General features: G+C 42.6%; 2 protein-coding genes across 4 annotated transcripts in view; one reads left to right on the top strand and one right to left on the bottom strand.

Annotated features, from left to right (window-relative positions):
- LOC108655110 (uncharacterized) overlaps positions 1-22,104 on the bottom strand; it is a 45,187-nt gene extending 23,083 nt beyond the window's left edge. For both annotated transcript variants that reach the window (XM_089260747.1, XM_018106823.3), the window contains exons 1-2: positions 20,223-22,104; positions 8,894-9,201 (exon numbers count right to left, since the gene is read on the bottom strand). In XM_089260747.1, coding sequence (XP_089116873.1) covers positions 8,894-9,201; positions 20,223-21,811 — 1,897 coding nt within the window. In that variant the 5' untranslated portion in view covers positions 21,812-22,104. The remainder of the gene's footprint in view (positions 1-8,893; positions 9,202-20,222) is intronic.
- Positions 922-23,674, top strand: part of LOC108655111 (odorant receptor 59b) — an 82,749-nt gene continuing 59,996 nt past the window's right edge. The window contains exons 1-3 of one of the 2 annotated variants that reach the window (XR_016196906.1): positions 922-1,881; positions 1,949-2,306; positions 2,370-2,654. Coding sequence is in view for 1 of the 2 variants with exons in the window: in XM_018106825.3 (XP_017962314.1) it covers positions 1,109-1,881; positions 1,949-2,306; positions 2,370-2,438 (1,200 nt within the window). In the remaining variant the exon portion in view is untranslated. Of the gene's footprint in view, positions 1,882-1,948; positions 2,307-2,369; positions 3,031-23,674 lie in introns of those variants that run through there. The other variant, XM_018106825.3, reaches the window with a different exon arrangement.

Raw genomic sequence — 23,674 nt, 5'->3', positions numbered from 1 at the left:
CGAGAATACGTGAGTAGAAATACCCAGAAGAGATGTGTAATTAGCTATGCAGAGAGCTTTACTGATTATGTTGCTCTGCCCCCTAAAATTTATAAAGAGAATATGCTGCATGCACTGTGCGAGATGAGGTGCAAAGTAGAGAGTTAGAGTTTAAGAAAGGACTGAGTATAAGATCTGAAAAGAAGAAGAGTAATCTGTGAGCCAGGCAGCAGAAAGAGACTGGAGTCAAATGAAATGTGAGATGAATTGCTGTGAACTAACCAGAAATCAACTTTATAGCATTCTAGTTCAATTACAGTTCATAAAATTAAAGAAGAGACCTGCAATAATCTTGAGATTTGAATGATGAGCTAGAATTGTGGAGTTTTTCTTTACACACAATTTCCGTTAGCTCTTAAAATACCAAAAGTGTGGCCTTATATCTTTAATGTTAACGATTGTTTGAAACAGGGGCCAAATTACGAATATCCATTATTAGCTAGAAGAGGAAGACAACTTGAGCACTTTATAGCTCCAATGGGAGTCATATAACAGGCGTGCTATAAAAGAGTTTATTATCAGGCAGAGCATAATCAATCAGTGTCTAAAGAGCAGAAAGACGGAAAGATTTCATTTGGGCGGAATTCGCATTAGTTGCTGAAAAGTTATACAAAGACTGACTAACGACAGTTGGGTAATGGAAGAGGAAGAGGTAGGAGGGAGATAGAGAGAGAGGAAGAGAGAGAGAGAGACGGTAGGGTAAGTAGAGTATTATTTGTAAAACCATATAATAATATTTTATAAATCTAATATCTGTATAGAGTCAGTCAAAGGGAATTGACAGAGCAGCAAGTCAAGCTCTGCATTTATAATCTCATGCAGTGTGAGTCGACGGCTGTTGACCAAGTAAAGTTAAATAAAGCGCATTAATTTTGCAGGCTGCCGACAGCAGAGAGATATAATAATACATTTCAATTGAGACATTCGCGTGCATATTTGAAGGTGTCACAGTTCATCAATTGCTAATGGCAGCCAAGTCGAAGGGCGTGAATCGAACAGCTGTCCGATTGCTATAAAAGAAGGAAATTGGGCTCGGGTCGTACTCAGAAGAGCCGCGACCGTTGGCATCATGGCACTCACATTCGAGCTAATCAGACCGGCGCCACTCTCCCAGCGGGTGCGCTCCCGGGACGGGCTCATCTACATGTACCGGGGCATGTGGATCATCGGCTGGATGCCGCCGGAGTCGGGTGTGTGGCGGTATGTGTATCTCACTTGGACAGCTGCGACCCTGGTCTTCGGGGTCATTTATCTGCCGGTGGCGTTTCTCACCAGCTATGTGCTGGAGTTCAGTAGCTTTGCGCCCAGCGCGTTCTTCACCTCGTTGCAGGTGGCCATCAATGTGTACGGCTCGTCGTTCAAGTCCATGATCACGTACATTTTCATGTGGCGGCTGAGCAAAACGGAGACGCTGCTGGACAGGCTGGACGAGCGGCTGCAGAGCGACGAGGATCGCCAGAAGATCCACCATGTGGTGGCTCGCAGCAATTACGCCTTTCTGATCTACACCTTCATCTACAACGGCTTCGCGATCTCCACCTTCCTGTCCATGGTGCTGAGCGGCAGTCCGCCGTGGGCCATCTACAATCCGTTCATTGACTGGCGCGAAGGCATGCTCAGCTTGTGGGCCGAGTCGATCTTTGAGTACATCGTTATGTCCATTGTGGTGCTGCAGGATCAGCTGGCCGACTCGTACCCACTGATGTACACGCTCATCTTTCGCGCCCACTTGGACGTGCTCAAGTCGCACATACGAAACCTGCGCATGGATCCCACAAAGAGTGAAGACGAGAACTACCAGGAGCTAGTCAACTGCATAATGGATCACAAGCTTGTGCTTAGGTGGGCCCGAAGGCGCTCTCTAGCTGTGGTGGGATCTACTCATGCATGCCCTGCTTCTCTTCGACAGATGCTGCAATCTGGTTCGGCCAATCATATATCGCACAATATTTGTGCAGTTCCTGCTGATTGGCCTGGTGCTGGGCCTCACTCTGCTGAACATATTCTTCTTCTCGAACTTCTATCAGGCCGTCGGCTCCATTCTCTTTGTGCTCACCATACTGCTACAGACGTTCCCCTTCTGCTACAACTGCAACCTGCTGATTGACGACAGCGACGACCTGGCCAACGCGGTGTTCCAGTCCAACTGGACCGAAGCGGAGCCGCGCTATAAAAGGACCCTGGTCACCTTCATTCAACACGTACAGCAGCCCATTGTTTTCATAGCAGGCGGCATATTCCCCATCTCGATGAACAGCAATATAAGCGTGAGTATAGGAGTGAGAGATGGTGTTAGAGAGAGAGAGAGGGTAAATCTGTATTTCCGGCAGGTGGCCAAGTTTGCATTCAGCATCATTACCATAGTGAAGCAAATGAATCTGGCAGAGAAGTTTCAGTAGAGGCTGGATCGCGTTTGCCCCACTGTGCAACGACAGCACTTTGGGGCTTATCCTCTTTTTATATTAACGTAAATTTTCATCTTTATTTATTGCACCCTTAAACGAGTCTGGCGCGTGCCAAGTGCTCGTCTGCAATTGCCTCTAATACAAGTTCCCCCCCTTAGTAAAAAAAATGTAAACCAGAGTAATAGACACACACACACACACACAGACTCAGTCCCCACTGGGGCTCGGCATTGTTTGTGGCTGGAATTTGCATAGAATTTGTATATGTTATAGTTTATCTTATAAGATTTAGCTGATTTAGTTGTGCTCTACAATTGCGAGGCCCGCAATGGTAATGGAAATGAAAAGCCACAAAACGGATGGAATACAACTCCCCTAGGAGGCGGCGGGGGCGGTGTAGCAACATTTGCAAATTGTGTTAACAGACGGAAATTACAAACGAGAAATGAGAAACAAGAAATCTACCAATGCCAAGACATAATCAGCCCACACATAAAAAGAGCAGAAAGCAAAAGAAGCAGCCGAAGCAGAAGCAACTCCCTTGGCACCGTAGCTCTCGCAGGAAGTGCTACGCATATATGTATATGTATGTATGTATGTATGTACATATTACTGTTTATATATTGTATGTGATTTTTATTTAAATTTTATGTTAAACACGTGACGGGCAGACAGCAAAAATCATATATATATATTTAAATATATATATATGTATATACATGTATATATGTATGTATTCAGCTATAGAAAGCATCAGCGGAACCAAACGCAATGACAACGACGACGACGACGATGACAGCAGCAACAACAACAAAAGCTAATTCTGCTACAAATATTATGACATCTTTTTGCGTCGTGTTTTTTTTTTTTTTTGCACACACAGACACACACACACACATATTTGCACACAAAATGGCACTCAACTGCAGCTGCTTAAAAAAATGCATGGCATTTAGATTCGTCACATGCAATTTATTAAATTGCTGTAATTAAGTTCGGATTTTTTTTTTTCGACAATGTCAACACTCGAGGCTAGATTTACATAGGCAGCATATTTGTTTGGCATGGCCTTTATATTTATTTTGAAAATATATGGAATATATTTATAGCGTATTTAGTATTTCCAAAAAGTTTATAATTCAAAATTTGTAAAATCTTACTAAAAACTTTCTAGTCAAAGCAGAATTTATGTATTTATAGAATATTTAAAAGATAAAGGAATTAAATAAATAAATGTATAAAAATCTGCATTGAGATATCTATATTCATATGAATATTTAATTAAATATTATGTTAACAAATCATTTTATTTTATGAACTTTTCCTTTGGCTACTCTTGGCAAATATTATCTCTACTTGATCTGTTAGTACATCTACTATAATGGAAAAGATCTGAGTGCCTTGATTAAATCTTGAATTAATTTTGCATTACATTTGATGGCAGATGTTATTTAGTATATTTAATATGAAATATATATGTATATATGAGCATAGACTAGTATTTATGATTATCTGATTTCTAATATCGTTCTAGCATTTGTAATGAAATTATCTTATATCTTTATACACTACTATGAGAGATATGTTGGATTTTACTTTGCTATTCAAAAAAAATAAATAAATAAATAAATAAATAAAATAAATAAATATATATATATATTATAAATAAATAAAATATCAATAATAATAATAATAATAATAGTCAACAAATTATTACAGCCTAAATTGTATTATTTAGCCTTGATTGACTATATATAGGCTCTCATTGACATATGTAAAGTTATTTAAAATTTGTTTAGTGCCTTCAGCATTTTCAGTCCAAATGCCACAGCTTTATTATGTTTATATCAATACAAATTAAAATTCCATGCTATTTTCAAGCAAAATTAATTTGCTAATGTATTAATTATTAAATGACAAAAAATAACACAGGTGAACAGAAGTGGGAAAGCAAAGAAGATAAAATTTATATTGAAAGAGATAGACTACGAAAGTGCGTGAGTGGAAGAAAAAGGGCATGGAGATAGCAATAGAGGGAGAGAGAGGGAGCGAGAGAGAGTGAGAGAGGGAGAGAGAGAGAGAGACAGAGAGAGAGATGATATATAGCAAATTCTCAAGAGTTTTATTAAATTATTTATTTAGTTTTTGTTATAAGAACATCTTGAATATTTATTTAACATATTTATTTATTTTTGATTTTTATTTCCATATTTATGTTGTTTTATTTACTATGTAAACCTGACATAACAAGAGACAGCACTTTGAAAACATTCACAAAAATCTAGTCTTATACCAAAATCCTTTTATGCTGGCCAGTGTAAATGCACACACGTATTTTATTTTGATTTTTTACCTACATTATAAACAGCAAAAAGTGTGTAAATCAAGTCTCATTATCATATGTAAATAGGTGCGGCAAAATAATAATAATGTTGCTGCGAATCAATTATTAATTTAGCTACCCACACACATGCACACATACATACACACACACACACGCGTATATGTAGTTCTAATGAAGTGAAACGCATTGTGCCAATTGAATTGAAATTCACATTCGAATATTTTGGGCTGTGCGAGCTGGAATTATTGTGCAATTGGGCAATTGGCCATGGCCATTTGGTGGCTATAAATGTTGATTATTGCACATTAAGTGCATTGAATTGAAATCGAAATTGAAATTGATTTTGATTTTGTGTATTTTTTCCTCTTTTTTTGGCTATTATAATTAATTGATATGCGTCTTTTATTTACGTTTGATAAAGCCATTAAGTAAACTCTGGCAATAATTACTCAATTTATCGCTGATTGCGGCGCAACAGCGCGAAAATAAAATTAATTATGTAACGTCAGAAATGGAATCACTTCCTTTAATGGTCGCTCGTTTCATTTGATTTCATATCTTTTTTTTTTATTTTTGTGGGTTCCTTGTTGCCGGAAAAAGCGCTCGATAATTGCTTAAAAAATGGCATTGGCATTGGCATCACAGTCGTGCACACCGCAAAAATATAATCAAATTAATTGCGCCTGAATTGGCCGGCAATTCGCTGCGGCTGCAAAGTATTTATGTATTTTTGTCAGCTGGCGTGAGAAAATCCCTGAAAATTTAATAAATTTCGCTTTGCCTTGCACCACGCCAAGCGCCTTGCGAACGCCTTTCGCTGCCCCAAGACAAAGTTTTGCCCCAGCGAACGTTGAATACGCCGGAGACTCCGTGGCCCAGGACCACGGCTGCGGCCAAAGCAAGTTCAAATATGTAAATGCATATAAATTGAAAGTCAGCTACGTTATGCAGATATTCCGACAGCAACGATGCCGACCCTAAGACGCAATTTAGCTGCCTCTGGTGTCGAGTTGCTCTAAAACACATACATACATATATATACACACACAGAGATATGGGACGGAACGTAAATCATAGTTCATAGTTGCGGCTATGCCGTGAGGCATCTTTCGCCTAAGTTTCACCAGCCAAGCGAGGTCGCTGCTTGCCATAGATATATGAATCCGTTGTCAAAATGCTAGTCAACATTGACACACACACACATATGCATACACGTATATATGAAAACACTGCTGCATAAAAGTTAACACAAGAAACACATGGTTTTCGATTAAAATTTTGTTATAAATTTTTGCCATTCTCAAACATAAAGTGCCTCCCAGCTGGAGTGATAATATTTTAAGTTATTTTATTTAAGTAGTTAACGTAAAAAATTAAACTTAAATTTAATTTAGAATTTTTAACTATTTACGGAATTAAATTTATTATGTAATAATTTTAGTTAAATAATAATTTTATTTTAAAATAATCTTCCGAGAGCATTGTTTACATATATTGTTTATTTGCTGTTCATAAGTGACAGCAGCTTCGGTGAGTGGAGGTTTGAGTAAACTCCTTTGGATGTGAAGACAATATTTATACAGAGACTTAAAAGCAAGCAAATTTTATTCTTCTCTCTCTCTCTCTCTCTCTCTCTCTCTTTCTCTCTCTGTTTGATTCATTTCTCTATTCCTGCAAAGATAAAAGTCTCAGAGAACAAGCAGCTGCATCGGTTCTTCGACAACTTCGCTCGTGATCGATTCGCTCTGCTTGCACCCAAAGTTGGGCTGAGGCTCAGCTAAAAGTAATTTTGTATGCATTGGTATATATGCGAAGGCGTAGTGAGTATGTGCATGTGTATGTGAGTGTCAGCATCGTTTGCATTGAGCCCTTGATTTATTTGCTCACTCTCTAACTCTCATTATGTTGTTCGTGAAAAAAGCATTACACAAATAGTTTAACTGAGGGAGAATATAAACTAGTAAAGCCGAAGTCTCTCGCTCACAACGAGACCGATCGAATATATAATTTCTTCGGTTGCTTTAGCAAGCTGAGCGTAAATAGCTATTATTAAATGTGCATTTAGCTATAGCAGTCAGTGTTACTGAAGAGTCAGACAAGTCAATGGCGCTCCAAAGACGCCCTCTATTTAAATCTGCTATCCAATAGGAATATTCCTCTCATATCTAAACACCTCTTTTCCTCTAAACATGACTTATCTCTATATATAAAGTCCTCGATATTTTTGTATATTGAGGATGATTGTAAATTTCATATATTATTTCATATATGTATATCATATACATAAGATGACTGCTTCAAGCGCAAACTAGAAACAACTTACGTCCTCTAACTATTTATCTCTCGCTTCTATTAGCTTACCCTATATTAAATTCTACTTCTTATGCAAACATCACATATTCATGCTAACCAGAAGCGCTTATCACATGAATTTACTACAAACTCGCAATACTTGCTGCTTCAATTTAAATATATTTCGTGAAGCCTCGTCGTGATGCCAGAAATGCTTTTTCCCCGCCATCAGGCACGGCAGGGCATCGACAGCGGCGCGGGGGCATGCGGTCATAGGGGCTTGAGGGCCTCTAATACATAGACGACACGCTGAATGGGGTTTTGGCCTAATATTTGGACTACAAATAATATTTCAACGAGTGTTTGTTTTTTTCCAATTACCCCCGTGACGACGGCAAGCAAGCAAACAAACGAGCCGATGAAAGAACGAACAAATGAATTTTTATCTGCGGCAAATAGGCCCGGCGTTAGCCGGCTTTTGTTTGCCTGCCCCCAAGCTGGCTGCAATTTGTGGTGGCCACTGCCAAACGTGGCATTAGTATGCAGCGGTATCCAGTGCGGGCGTCATGCAGCCTAAGCGGCTGCGTGTTTGTTTTCAATTCCGTTTATCTGCCTTTTCACTCACTCACTCTGTCTGTCTCTCTCTCTCTCTCTCTCTCTCTCTCTCTCTATTTAAATGTTGGCAGCTAGAAAACTCTGTCTGCCCGGCTAAGTAATACAGCGTGCGGCTCGCGTGCACAAATTGCGCATACGCGACGTATGACGTATGTGTACTCATAGTAGATATATGTATACTATATGTATATATATGTATTTGCTGTTTGCCTGCAGTCGAACGGGCAAATAATTTGCATGCAACATGAGCAGCCGACATGGCAAACACGACACGACACGTGGCGTATACGTAACCTTTAATTTACAAAATTATGCATATCAGTATGTGGCCAAAGACCATCTGCATGAGCCAGCCAGACGTTGAGTGTGTGAACTGCAAGAATTGATGGACGAACTGAACTGTTTGATTGATTGACTAATTAAATGTAATCCAAGCGAATTACGAACCGTGAACTGCATTTAATGCACTGATTGAGCCGTACGTATGTCAAACGTTATTCAACACTCACTATTGAGCCAGGGCTTAAACGTGGCCTATTTCATTTAAGCCACTCGATTGAGTGCCGCTATAGTTGACCATAATTTAAGAGCTGCCAACGGGCGACACATGCAATTTTCGGTTGTTTCCCTTTGGGGTCCCAGGTGCGTATTCAGGAATCACAACTAATTAGAAAGGCTGTGCCGACTTCTGGGCTATTCATTTACATTTTAAGTGGCCTGCCTCTGCAGACACCCACGCACACAAACATATATTCATATTGTATATATACATAGCAATTTGAGACAGTGCCGGCATTTTCTTTCTTATTTATTTGCTTAATTGTCGGGCTATGATAGAAATTTGCCCAACTGGCAATGATAAAGCGACAGTAAAATATGCGACTCTAAATGGATAGCAACGGCATCGCAATTAGGCAGCAGCAGCAGCAGCAGCAGCAGCAGAAGCTGCTCGCTTTTATGGCCTGGTGGCTCCCTTGGCGACTCGGCCAAGTGTCCCTGATGTCGTCTGGACAGTGACTAATGAAGTCACAGATTAAAGCACGCAGCAAATATAAATATTCAATGCCATACTCGAGTATACTCCGCTGCCATTACCGTTGCCATTGCTATTGCCATTGCCATTGCCAGTGAGGCATAAATAAGCTAGGAGTGCCGCCCCAGTCCACAAAGGGTGCATAAATCAGGGGCTGCTACTTACATTTCAGGTACTGCTCGTTGCGTGCTATCACTCGCTCGGCGTTCTTGCGTGCGAGGAAGAACCACTCGGATGTGTTGCCCAGGTAGTGGTACTCCATGGCCAGATCCTTGGCCAGCACGGCGCCCAGATTCGGCGGCGGCAGGCGGTAGGCGAACGGACAGAAGAGTCCCGGCTGAGCTGGATGCTCGTTCCAATCGAAGCAATTGCCCGCCGCAAATATATCATCGTCGAACTCCACCATGGACAGCACCGAGGCGTGCAGCAAGTTGACATCTTCCTGCACCGAGTGCGCCGTCGTCTTGAAGATTCTGCACGGAAAGTGGAGAAAATGTCGGAAAATTATACGTGCCCGTTACAATTCAGCGAAAATTGCATTAAAAATCCATGACATAATATCGTATATGTGTGTATTAGTGTATGTATATATGTATATAGTGCTCAGGCAGGTCATAGATTAAAGCATTCCAGCTGAGATTCTGTGGGTGGCTGCTGCAAGGCTTGCTGTTATTGTTTGCCCGCTCGGGCTGCCTCTCATTTTGTCGTGGCTGTCATTTATATTTTTATAACCGCTTGTTTGCTGCACCACTGCCCCACTGCCCCACGGAACCCACCACTGACCCACTACAGTCCCACTGTCCCACTGTCCCACTGTCCCACTGTCTGCTCTGCCGAATTGCCGTCGCTGTTGTTCCGGCCAGGTCCGGGGCTGGGCCCCAGGCTCTAACACAAGTGCACTTATAGGCGCAGCGCATTATGCTGCTTCAAGCTGTGCTCAAGTGCTCCAAGCGCTGCGACTGCGACGGCGACGGCGACGGCGACTGCGGCTATTGTGTGCCATCAGGCTCTCTGGGTGTTGCCAACTAGGTGTGTGACTGTCTCTGTATATATATATGTGTATGTGTGTGTGTCGGTGTGTGTGTTTGTAAAAGTAAATGAGAATATTGCGTTCAAGATTGTGCCTTAAGTGCCATAAGCCCGGGCCGCCCGTCGCCAATGGACGTCGTCTGCCGTCTTCCGTCCCATACCCCATCTCCCGTCTCCATCTCCGTCTGCTTCTGCGTCGGGTCGCTTGGTCGGTATTAATTAAAATGTCACTTTAACATAACATTTCCGTTAGGCAACAACAGAAACCACAGGCGACATCCTCGCACCACAATTCCCGCTGCTCGACCTGGACCAAAACTGTCTAATGGCCAAGGCTATTGCCAAAGTCCAGGCCGAAATAAAATTCTATTAATATGAATATATAATTATTTGCGGCCGCAACAACCTACTGCCCCTCCCTTCCGCCCCTTTTGGCCATTTAAGAATAGGGCAAAATCTTGTTGTTTGTTTTCCAGCAGACAAACTTATGTTTAACTTAAGAGCTACGTGTTGGTGTGTGTCTATGTGTGTGTGTGCGTGTGTTAGTGTGTGGGACTTTAAGGGATTTTGACAAGAAAACTTTAAGTCAGAATATGGGTATGGATTACTTATATATATATATATAGTTTTACTGTAAGAATTGAAAATAAATTATTTTTAAAATGAATTTTTAATAATTATATTGAATAAATTATATGTTAATTTATTTACCAGCTTGAATCTTTTAGTTGAAGCTTTAAAGTATTATTTTTAATTTATTTAATATAAATATATACAATAAAATACGATTTAATAGTATTCATTGAATTAATAAATATGAATGGATTTATTTAAATTATTTAGAATATAGTTTTATTATCTATCAATATTATTTTTATTATACTATTATTATTACTAACAAAATTATTATTACTAAACTCAATTTGTTATAATTTAATAAATTGAATGAACTTAATAAATCATATTAAATGTCATATATTTTATTACATAGAACAATAAATTCTATATTTTTTATATAACTATTTTGAGAATATATTTACATAGAATATATGTATGTATATATGTAGTATTATATTAAATTTCGAATATTTATTAATATATTAATAATCATAATCATTTATGTATCAATAAATTTATTAAATTATTTACAATAATATTATTCGATTTGATGGAGAGTTAAATTTAAATAAATATATTAGTTATAATTTTAATTATATTATTAAAAAAATGATAATTAAGGTTAATTATATTCCATTTAGGTTCTTCTAAGTGCTTGGCAATTTTAATTAAAATATTATGTATTTTCATAGGCAACTATTTGTTTTCATATGCTATTCCTAGCAATTGTGGCCACATTTTCCGCTCAACTGTGTCGCTTCGTTTTCCAATAGAGCGGACCAAAATTGGCGCAGTGCGTGTGGCTTTGGCTAATTTGTGTGTGTGATTTTGACACGCTCGCTAACTGGGGGCGTGGCTCATTAATTAGTTGATCTGTTGCGAGGTTCATTTGTAAATGTCAGCAACATTTTGTCATTGCGAATGGCCCAGCGTCAGAGTTGAAAAGTCGCTCGCAGGCTCAACAAAAAACTTGAGGCTGGCTAATGATGATGATGATGATGATGATGATGATGATGGGGATGATAATGAGGGTGGCAATGGTGGCGTGGCTGATGCTGACTGTGCAACTAAGCTGGAACAGCTTTTTGGCATCCCAGTTCACGCTCTCACATAATTTACGGCCACACTTGCCCGCTTCGAGCACAGCCACGGAGTTAAGTATATAATGGATGTGTGGCTGCGACTGTGACTGTGGCAAGGGATGCGACATATGAGTGCCCGTTAGCTGCAATGTTTAATTAGCTGTCCACAAATAACTGAGCAGCAGCAGCACGATAAACTATTCCACTCTCACTCTCACTCGCGCTCTCGCTCTCTCTTTCTGATTAAGTTTTTATGGCAGACTGCTTGAACTCTTCAGAAGGCGTTGCAAGTCGTAAGCAACTGCAGCAGAGCCTGTTTTGTGCGAAAAGTGTGTTAAAGACACTCGACTGTTGAAAGGGCAAAACAAGCACTAAGCTGCAGGTGCGTCAAGTCAGACAGGTATTTAAGCAGACAGACTGAGAGACAGACGAGCAGATGGGTAGACAAAGTGCCAAAGCTGTCGCTGTTGTGCCTTGCACTCTTGAGAAGGTAACGCAGCAAGTGCAGCTCTCTCTCTCTCTCTCTCTCTCGCTCTCTGTTTGTGGGCGTTAGGATGTGACCCACTGGGACTTGCAGAATTTGTAATGACCTGTTTGCTGTTGCTGCTTTTGAAAGCAGCTGACATTTAATTAAAAATCATTGACCAGCAGCAGTAGGAGCAGCAGCAGGAGTAGCAGCAGCAGCAGCAGTAGAAGTAGCCAACGAAGCAATACAGATAATAGGGCTGCTTATCAGCTATCCGCTTGTCAGCACATCTCACATAGCAGAGAGAACACATAGTCCGCAGGCCGACAGATTCCACTTGTGTATTCATATTATGAGTCTCTATGACAGTCAAAATGGCGCCTAAGCCGCCATGAGCCGCGGGCCATGTTGCTTATTTGTTTTGCATATGGTGTCCGGGCCAGGGCTCTTCTCAACACTCAGTTGAAATACATATTACAAAACTTGTGAAAGCTGGGATAAGTAGGGGCGGAGAGCGACAACCCACAGCGAACAACGAACAGCGAACACCGAACAGCGAGCAGAGAACAGCGAACAACGAGCTGAGAACAACAAAGTGAACAGTGGCTGGCATTTAAGCCGCTTTTTATTTGACTTGACTTGAGAAGGCCGACAAGCAGCTGACACAGGAGCTGACGTTACTCGGCCGGGGCCCACATAACGTATATAATTTACAAATGCCAATTTGCTTTAAAGCTGATGCCAAGGCCGGGCTTTCGCACAATCTCTCTCTCTCTCTCTCTCTCACACACTCTTAATATTGATTCCTTTTTGATGGAATCAGCACAAAAATCAAGCCAGGAATCTGTTGTATTCACGCTTGATGTTTCAGATTTCATTCAATTATTTCGATTACTTCTTTACTTATTGGCAAAAAACCAATTAGTTATTAGCGTGAAGCCCGCTAAAAGCAAAGTTGGCAAATTAAATTCACATTGCGGCACCTGGAAGGGACCTTTCCAGCCTCGGATCAGCAAGCGCACACACAAAAAGCAGCTGAGCCAGCCTGAGGCCATTTTCGGCATGCAAATACAAACGCAGACGGGGCAAACATGCGCTCGCCACGCTCCATGCTCCAACTTTGACAGGGACATGCTTTAACGTGTCCTTGGGCAATACCCAAGCGTATGTGTGTCTGTGTGTGTGTGTGATTCAGGCACGCTTCATGTCGACTTTTTAATTGAAAGCGAAATGTTTTAGTTTAATTATTCAAAGCTCGCCGTTGCGCATGTTTGACCTGCAAGGATCAGGGCAAGGAGTTAATACTGAAAGTGCCTAGCCCTGGCCCTGGCCCTGGCTCTGGTTCTGGTTCTGGCTCTGGCTCTGGCCCTGGCTGTGGCCTACCTGTCAATGGCTGGCAGTCGTCCACCTTGCCTGCTTTTGTTCTAGGCCTTTGCCTTTTGTTGGCCAGCTTCCTGGCAAATGTTGATTTTAGCCCATTGCAAGCACCCTCCACGGCCCTTATCAATATTAATTAGCCCATAATGATCAAATTGGCAATGCGAGCCGTGCGTCCATCAAGTGCAACTGATTAGAATGCGATTGGCTGCCAATATTTGCGAGGTATTGTTGCATATATTAAGAATTTATCAGTTGCTAAGCAAACTTTGAATAGTCCACGAAAAATGAAAATGAAAAATGAAAATGAATTAATTTTTTCTGATGATTATTATATTATATTATTTACATTTCTTCTTTAAGCTAACCAAAAGCAATTTTAAAAACATTTATAAAATTTTATATTTTATTAAAATTAATTTATTGAATATCTGACTGTTAAAAGTGTTTGAAAATAAATATAAAATTAATTAAAATCTGCCCCCTTTATTTACTACAGTAAAATGTATTACAATTAATAATTATAATAATTTAAAATAAAATTAAATTTTTAATTTTGTATTTATTTATTTTTTTACATGTCATGATTTTAATTCATTCATTGGCTATTTTTATAAGATATTCAATACATTAATATGTATTTTATACTGCCTAAAGTGTTCCCATGACATATCCCAATTTGTTTATTTATTTACTTTTTTTTCATTACTGCGCGAAAAGCTTTTAGCGTTTTCTGGCTCAGCTTTCTATTGTCACTCACATATGCAGATTTGGGTATTGATTTCACTAGAAAGTAATGCTTAAAAAGCATCTAATTACCGAGGCACTTTGGGCCTTTACACATCACCCAAATTACCCCTAGCACTGAGTTTCTTTCTAATCGTGCCTCGTAGATGTTGAAGCCCTTTCTTTTACGCATTTGCTTTCACGAGTCACCCACATACATACACATATATATATTTCTATAATTAGCACAGGAAATTGAAGCTTAATTAATTAAAAATTGCGGGCCAACTCCAAAGGGCTTTCGCTTGACTCGACGCTGGTTGCTGCGCGGCCTTGCGGCAGCGAGCCAAGTAAATGACTAAATGAATCCGAAGCAGAGGCAGTTGCTGTTGACATGTTGATGCAGGCCGCAAGCACAAGCTCCACACACACTCACACAATTACTCGCACATACACCCTTAGACAACGCCTCTTTAATATTTCTTTTGTGTTTGGCTTTTTGAAAAATGTTTTTTTGATTTAGTCCGTTAATTGCTTTCAAGTTGCCAACTTCTGTGCTCGCGCCCGATGATTATTATTGCTGCGGCACAAGAACAAGAACAAAAAGCGAAAAACAACGCGAACTTGGCAAGCATTTTGGCCAAAAAAGTTTCTTTTGATTTTCTTTGCACCACAGCCGAGCGCTCAGCCCCAGCACCGAGGCGCCGCGTGGTCATAATGAGCCCACTGGGTGCGGTGCGTGAATGTGGGCCAAAGTGGAGAAACTTTTTGGACTCGGTCTGCTGGCTGCTTGACTGCGGATTAACTGCAAAAAGGCAGCCGCGTTTTTATTGCGTAAAAATAGGCCTGCCAACGCGACGGCTGTGGTGTGTGACTTAAATATTACGCATACGCCAAGTGGGCCAGGGCTGGAGAGCAGCAGTACAAGTTTGTTAAGCCGTTAAGCTACACATGTTGCAGCAAGTGTGATGCAACTATAGCATAATGACAGCAGAGCACAGCATAAGGAATGCAGCCGACAGCAAATGTTGATGTTGATATGGATGCCGACTGGCTGGCGGCAACAAAAGGCAATACATTTACACTTGCATTTGCATCAGCAGCAGCATCAGCAGCAGCCTCAGCATCCACATCCGCATCAACATCAGAATCAGCATCAGCGTCAGAAAAGTCAGAGTCAGAGTCGCTGGCGAAAAAAGGAAAGAGCAACGGCAAACACAGTTCGCTGGATAAGTGAGGCTAGCCTAAGGCTCGGTGGTGGCGCAGTTTTGCCGCAAGAACCGCAGGCACCGCACCACTGCACCACCGCACGCTGCTGTCAGTTGCAGTTGTACAATTGCGGCACAGAGCAGTTGAAATTCACATTAGGTATATACTGTGCGAAATGAAAACAATTTCCATTTCGTAACCGAGAGCCGCAGCAGCAGAGCGAGCGAATGCGTTTATATGAGATGGTGTGGTGGGTGCGTTATTAGCACCACCCGTGGCGCATAGCAAATCAAGCGGCACTAAAGGCCAAAGCAAAGCCGGATGTTGTGTTTCATGATTCATGTATCTGCATTTGTATCTGTATCTGAATCTGAATCTGTATCTGTATCTGTATCTGTATCTGTATCTGTATCTGTATCTGTATCTGTATCTGTATCTGTATCTGTATCTGTATCTGTATCTGTATCTGTATCTGTATCTGTATCTGTATCTGTATCTGTATCTGTATCTGTATCTGTATCTGTATCTGTATCTGTATCTGTATCTGTATCTGTATCTGTATCTGTATCTGTATCTGTATCTGTATCTGTATCTGTATCTGTATCTGTATCTGTATCTGTATCTGTATCTGTATCTGTATCTGTATCTGTATCTGTATCTGTATCTGTATCTGTATCTGTATCTGTATCTGTATCTGTATCTGTATCTGTATCTGTATCTGTATCTGTATCTGTATCTGTATCTGTATCTGTATCTGTATCTGTATCTGTATCTGTATCTGTATCTGTATCTGTATCTGTATCTGTATCTGTATCTGTATCTGTATCTGTATCTGTATCTGTATCTGTATCTGTATCTGTATCTGTATCTGTATCTGTATCTGTATCTGTATCTGTATCTGTATCTGTATCTGTATCTGTATCTGTATCTGTATCTGATACAGCTGTAGCTGATTCTCTGGCTGCATGAACTTACATATTTATTTGTTTGCGCTGGCAAACTTTGAAGGATGTTGACAATGGCACGCAAGGGGCTCAGCATCAGGCCAGGCCGCGCTCTGTGTGTGGCGGCGACCTTGTTGTTGTCATGTCAGCGCCGACAACGCCATCTCAGTTGCGTTTTATTGCCGCGGGCGGGCAATTGGTCGCTGCAATTGCTATTTCCATTCGCCCTCCGCCATTCGTCGTTCTCCATTCGCCATTTGCCATTTGCCATTCCTTCTGCAGCCTTTGCCGTTGCACATCGCTTATGCAGATTTCGATTTGTGTTGAAAACAAATACGCGAGCTCAAACAGCGCCTGGCAACACAATTGCCACCCAGCCGACCCCGCCAGGCCCTGCTCAGTCTTAAACCAAATGTTGCACGACAAATTGAATACGAGCGAAGCAGCGGCCGATTTATTTGCATGCGTCACTTTATCGGAAAAGTTCAAGATAAACAGAAAATCGCAGCGAATTGCTGACTGAAGACGCGACTTTGCAGCAGAGCAGCAGCAGCAGAGGGCAGCAGGAGACATCAGAGGGCAGCAGGAGACGGCAACAACAGCCGAAGAGAGCTGGCAGCAAACAGAAACAAAAACATTTCCATTGCCGAACAACAAGAAACCGGAAACTCAATTTCAGCTCAAGTTCTATGCAGGATGTCGACGGATGCAGAGGGCAGCGCCACTCGAGCTAAAACTCAAGCGACGACAACACATTTAAGTACTTAAAAGTTTGCCAACTCTTTTTGTTCATTCTACAAGGTGTGTACGTGTAAATGTGTGTGTGTGTGTGTGCTTAGCCTGGCTGGCTGGCTGGCAACACTTTTGTGGCAACTAAAAGAAAAAGTGGCCAAGGCAAGAAAACAATTGAAGCTCGTAATTTCAACTTGAATTGATATTGTTTTTCCTGCCGCTTTTCTTTTGCTGCTTTTTGGCTCTTGTTGTTGTTGCTGTTGCTGTTGTTGTCGCTGTGTGTTCCTTAACTGTTCTTCTTTGTTTTTGTTTGCGTAACAAATAAACGGAAATGCTTAGACACAAACTCCGAACACCAACGCCAATGGCAACAACAACAACAACAACAACAAATTGTATCACTAAACAATAACTTCAATTAGTTTGTCTGTACGTGTGCGCACCTAAAAGGGTCCACAACTCAGAGCACCACTTAGAGCCACCCACAGCCACACCCACTTGGCGTTGTCTGCAGCGGATGTTGTTGTTTTTATTTTGCTCCTTTCTTTTGAGGTATTGTCGGGGTGTTTTTCTTCGGATTTCCCTAGCTGCCGCGTCGCGTGGGCGACAGGAAGTCGTTGATTATGTTTGCATAGAAAACAAATTGCGTTGGCGACCTATCGAGAACTGATTAAAATAATTGATGAATAACTGCCAGATTATTATGAGTGCTTCGACTCTGCTTAAATGGGAGTTTAGCTAAATCAGCGACAGCTTAGCGCTCGAGCAGCAACAGTTCCCGGAGGGCAACATCGACGTCACATTTAGCCCGGCGTAATGAAAGCAAACGTCTAGCATATGACACTAAGTGCAATAATGTTGATCCTGCCCTGGATACAATATAATTTATTGGCATTTCACATTGCCAGCATTTTATTGTTGTGGCTCGCGATCCACTTGATTTGTCATGCTGTTTGTGCGCTTAATTGTTTATTTGAGGGCAAGTGTGACTGATTTGTCAGCTAATAAGTCGATTGGCCTGCGGCATTTGTCAGCTTTACTCTTGCCGTCTGTCTGCTCTGTTTGGTTTTTCAATTTCCCTTTAAAGTCTGTCAAGTCAATTGTAACTCTATTGAGCTATAAACTCATACTGAGTCGAGCTTGCATCTGGCGAAGCTGAAAAGGAAGTCATAAATCCTGGGGCTGCCTTCAGTTGGCCAATCTTTGTTTTAGCTACCTGTTCTAGCCATAGAGCATTTGCCATTCGTTGCTTGCCGTCTAATTGTTTTCTTTCTTCTTCTTTTTTCTGGCACATTTTGTCGTCTGGTTCGTAATAAATTACTTTTACTGTAGGTGAACAAATGTCTGTGATTTAAGCGCTCTCTAATCAATGCTGCGGGACGCACAAACGCGTCGCATCGATGCACGACGCACAAAGTTGGACGAAAAAGTTCTTATCTGCGATAGGAAATTATGTGGGAGCCAAGGGAGAGCCACAAAAAAAGTAGAGAAAAAGCAGAGAATAAGAGAACTGTGAATACATGAGTCGCCGCTCGCTGACATTTTCTTTACGTTTGGTCAGTGTCTGAAATCGAAGAGGGAAAAAATCGAAACGCTTTTTCACCGAAAGCAACATATATTCAATGTCTAATGTCCTGCAAGGAGCCCAGTCACATGCAGGTGGCTACAGCAACAACAGCAGCAACAACAACAACAGTCGTTCATGGGAGCCCACATATGCGCCATGAAGAAAACTTTGGCATTTATTGCGCCCGACTGACCAGGGAGAGTGGAACAAATGTCGCTCAAGCTGCTGGCTCGAGAGAACTGTTCGATGTTCGATGCTGAACGGCAGAGTTCAGTAGCTACGGCATGTCCTTGAGCGTACGATTCCACGTTGGAATGGGCAAGAACTGGGCGTGCTCACAGCGACAGCTGCGAGTTTCTATGAACCACAAAGAAAACAACAAAAATATCGGCATTGTTGCGGTTGTCAAAGTAAATCAAAGCCCTCGACTTTCTTTTTCATTCTCTTTTTCCCTTTTTCTTGGTTGACCAAGTTCTTCTTGGCCTTAGTTGTTGGCGCAGTTTCGCATTCACTAAGTAATTGAACTTTTATCAAAACTGCAGACAACTTCGAGCCAAGTTGCCGACCGACAAGTGAGTGTAAGTTAATTGAGCCCATATCATATCATATCTAATGTATGTAGGAAATTATATAATGAGCTCATGTCTGCCTGCTGCTAGCCAAACTATTTTCTTTTCTCACTTGCGCAGTTGTTGAGCTATTTGCATAATTTGAGTATTGATGAAAACATTTTGTCTGAATGCAAAGCATCAAATGGAATCATGCGTGGAATATATTAAATATGCTAAATGAAATCATGACTGGAATAAATAGCTAATACAGGGAATAGTTCGGGCATTACAGGATTAGTCGAATGTAAATTCCAATTTACGGTGCAGAATTTTATTTGATTGCAAGCTATGATATGGTTGGATAATATTTGACATAATTGCCATTGATGGATGAATAGAAATATTATTTATGATACCTTAAGGGGAGCTTAGGCTCTTATAGGAAATAAGTTATTGCTACGTTAATTGACTTAAATATATAATTATCAGTATATAATATTAAATGGATTTTTTATATTAAAGAAAAATGTAAACATAAAATACTTGGATGTCCATATTCGACGAACCCATCTGGCAGCCCTATATAATATATATAATATTAAATAATACAGCCTTGTTGGGCTGCCAGATCGGTCCGTCTAATATGAACAGCCCTGTATGCATAAATCATCAAGTCCATTATTATCATATCTAATTAATTATTCCACTAAGAATATATTAAAGACAGTTCAATATACCAAATTTCGGCTATAAGATTTGATTAATGTGCTAACTTTAATATCGTAGTGGTAAGCAATTGCTATATATTTAATAAAAGTATTTAGTTATTTGCCAAACCTAAATTATCACTCGGAAAGTTTGTGCGCTAACTTTATTCAACTATTATTGACAGAACTATTTGGCCCAAGTGCTGGCTAAATGCTGTTGGAGGTATTTGGGTATGGACATATGCAAGTGTCTGGCTGCTGTCCCCTATTTATTCCTGTCACGAGGTCAACTCTGCCAGGACTCGCTGGCCAGCGAACAGATGTGGGCGCTTTTCCGGCCATATGCGTGGCCAGACCGGCCAGAGTTCAGCGCGACGTCTGTTGCCGCTGGCCAAGTTTCGATTGGAAAAGTTTGCCATGTGAATAATCGTGAGGGGTGGGGGTGGTGGCAATGGAGTGTGAAGTGCGTGTGGCTGGGCGACTCACCTGGTCAGCATGTTGGCCCGATTGACGGCCACCTCGGCCTCCACACGAAATCGATCCTGTGCATAGCGGTCGACCACGCCCTCGCCGAGATTGAGCGATGTGCCCGCCACGCAGTTGGAGCCCATCAGATGCTGCTGTTCGATATACTGCAGAAACTTGGATACCAAGTCAATTTTGCTATCGCGCGCATTTATCACATCGGCCGTTATCTGATTGGAGTCCACGCCATCGCCTTCCACATCGCCGATAACCAGTGGCTTTGTCTTGTCGTCAATGAGCACCTCCGGCGGATAGCCGTCGTCCATGGTAACCTCTGAAGTGTCTAGCACGGACATGCTGTCCGTCTCCGTCTCCGTCTCCGACTCCACCTCCGACTCGGGACCGGACTCGGATCCGGACTCGGACTCCAAATTAAAGTTGATTTGCTTGACAACCAGACCCTCTCTATCCTGCTGACTGGTGATGGCCTGGGACCTCACCCCGCTCTCCGCTTCCGGCCACTCGGCAGCGCTGTAGACGCTGCTGTTGCCAGCCTCGTGGGCCGCAGCTGTCGCCTCATCCAGCGCCACATCCTCATCATCGGCATCGTAGCCATCTCCGCTTTCGTCATTGTCAGCGCTGCGCGACTCGGCGACCTCAAGTTGGTAATCCATCGCTCCACTGCTCAGGGGCGCATTAACATTGAGAGCGAATGGCCGGCTGTTGCTCTGGTTGACGGGCAGGAGTCGGGTGCGGCCCAGGACTCGGGTCTGTTGCAGCTGCCAGCTCTTCGCTCCATTTGCGGCTGGCTGACGAGGCGCAAATGTTGCCATTTCCGTGGTTGACAGCTCATCGTTCTCGCCGCTGTCCTCATAATTGGCATCATCACTGTTGGCACGCACAAATTGCCGGCCAGCTGCTGGCGCTGCCATTGCTGCCGTTGCCGTTGCTGCCCCAGCACCTGGACTCCTTGCAATCTCCGTGGTCGGCTGCGTGCTCGTTGGCTCGACGGCCACAGCATTCGGATAAGCTGACTCTAATGAGTTTTCCAAATCAATCTCGTCAGCCAGTTGCATAATCTCACTAAGCGCCGCCGTCTCTTCGTCCCCATCATCGACATCTGTGGGCCGCCCCTGGAGGTGCTCGGCCTCGGCCAGGCTGCGATGATTCTTGACCGTTCGCACCAGGCCCAGGCTCTTGTCCACGCTCTTCCGTATGCTCTCGTTGATTTTCTTTTTGTGCAATTTGCGAATTTTATGCGTGACTGGCGCCCCGCCTCCGTCCGGCTGCTGTGTGGGCGGCATTGGCGTTGCCGGCGCAGCGGGCTTGCCAACATCGCTGACCAGAGTCAATCGGGTGCTGTTCATGTTGCTGCTGCTGGTGCTGGGGTGCAGCATGTGCGCCCGGGAACGGCCGTGGCGTATGTTGAAGCTCTCGCCCGTGCTGGATGCCAGCGTGGACATGTTTTCCGCTTTCGCTTTGATGCGCCCGCGTGCCGGCTGTGGTGCATCAAGTCCAGAACTGGAGGCCAGCTCGCCCTCTGCCTGCCCCAGCAGCAGCACCACCAGCAGCACCACCAGCAGCAGCGGAAGAGAGGCTCTCGACTGCATTGTCAGCGACTGCAGGCGGACGTTTTACGGCTCAGCGACTTTAGGCGTTGCAATTTGTGGGACGCTGATGAGCAGGGTTGATCGTTAGCTTTGTTAGATCGTTTCAATCTCACGTTCGGCTTTAGCTGGTCACCTTTACCCCCTCTAGATTCGAAGGGCCACAGCCAATGCGTTGACCTGGCAGCCCCCACAGCTAGGCTGCGACCAGCGCTGGGCCGCGGGCACCGGCGACGCGGCTATGGAGCTCATTTCTGCTGCACCGTCTGCTGCTGCAACTTGTCTGCCGAATCGACTGAAAGACTGCAAAGAGAGAAAAAAAAACGTGGAAAGTCCTGATTAGACTTCGAGTCGCTCGATGTGAGTAAGCAAAATATTTGCCTTGATTTATGCGAATTTTGCTCTTTGGCGTCTTCAAAGGAGATTGGCTCAAGGACATTCTGAAAATGTTTCTATATACACAGTGCTGGCTTTTACTTCCTCTCTCCCCCCTTCGTCCGCTGTCTTTGTGTGTGCAAATAAATGGCAGAGCTGGCGTAAAGAAAACGCATTTTTATGTGCCAAAGGCCAGTTTCATGACAAGCACTTCAGAGCCAACACGCAAAGGGCCAACAAAAGCGGAGGCCATTTGGCAGCTCCTGTTAAAGCCGCAATTAAAAATTTCCACACGCCAGCATCGCAACAACGGCATCTAAGCTGAAGATAAATAGGAAATTGTTTTTGTTTTAGCCTTAACACACGCACACACACACACACGCGCACGTATTCACACCCATTTCAAGTGCTTGCAGCGCAACATTGCGTATACGCCGCGTGCTGCTGTGCTGCATTGTGCAGGCACTTACAAATTATACACGATTTCTAAGCTGGCAAAATCATGATTTTGCGCTTGGGATTTGAGCAGCGCCAAAGCACAAAAGCCACGGCCACGAATACGCATTGCCAGCGGCTTGTTGTCGTGAGAGCAACAACAACAACAACAGCAGCAGCCAAGTGAACATAAATATATATACACAACAAACAGAAGCGGGAAGCGACACAGGCTACATAAATATTATGACGCAAACAAATTATATGCCATTTAAATGTAATACTAATAAGAAAATCCACTTCGTGGCTGCTTTCCACTGTGGACTGCCAGATTTTCACGCTTTAGTGGGATGTGTGTGTGTGTGTGTGGGAGTGACTCTGTGTATGTGTGTGTGACTGTGTATGTGTGTGTGTGTAGCGGCAGTTTCTAATTTCGGGTTTTATGAACCATAAAAATTGCGCCCAGGCGACACAAACAACAGAATCTCAACGAAATACGTTTGGGATATACCAAGCCATACATGCATGCATACATACATATACACACACATGTGTGTGCATGTGTGTGTGCTTATGCTATGAAAATGGCAAAGAAAATTCGATCAAGCTGGAGAAATTGACACCCAATCCTAGCGCCCCTCTGCACAATGCTTTGTCTGGTGTTTCCTATCGCAAATGAGTTTCCTGAACCGCCAGAGAAAGTTGCGCCTAATGCATATGCTCGCTGATTAAATTTAGCTATTCTCTGTGAATTTCGTGCGATTCATAAATATTTGCGCCTCACAGCAACACAATCAAATCAGCGTATCTATTGAGATTTTGACGAATCTATATTCATAGTACTTTCATGTGGCTGTAAAACAAAAACAGAGCAGCTAAAACTTTAGCTACAGCTAGCTGTTTTTCAGCTGCGTCAAGCATTGAAAGTTGAAGCCTTTGGCATTTTATGGAAACGATATGCCAAAAAGCAAATATCAATTGGCAGCGCAGCTGATATGTTTGTCTGTAAAAACCCCGAACATATCCGGTTCTTGCCACGCGCCGCAACTTTTGTGC

This window comes from Drosophila navojoa, chromosome 5 (assembly GCF_054131105.1).
Source record: "Drosophila navojoa isolate 15081-1374.11 chromosome 5, UAZ_NAV_1.0, whole genome shotgun sequence".
Classification (NCBI taxonomy): domain Eukaryota; kingdom Metazoa; phylum Arthropoda; class Insecta; order Diptera; family Drosophilidae; genus Drosophila; species Drosophila navojoa.
Note: the sequence above shows the minus strand (reverse complement) of the source record. Positions and strands in the feature narration are given on the sequence as shown.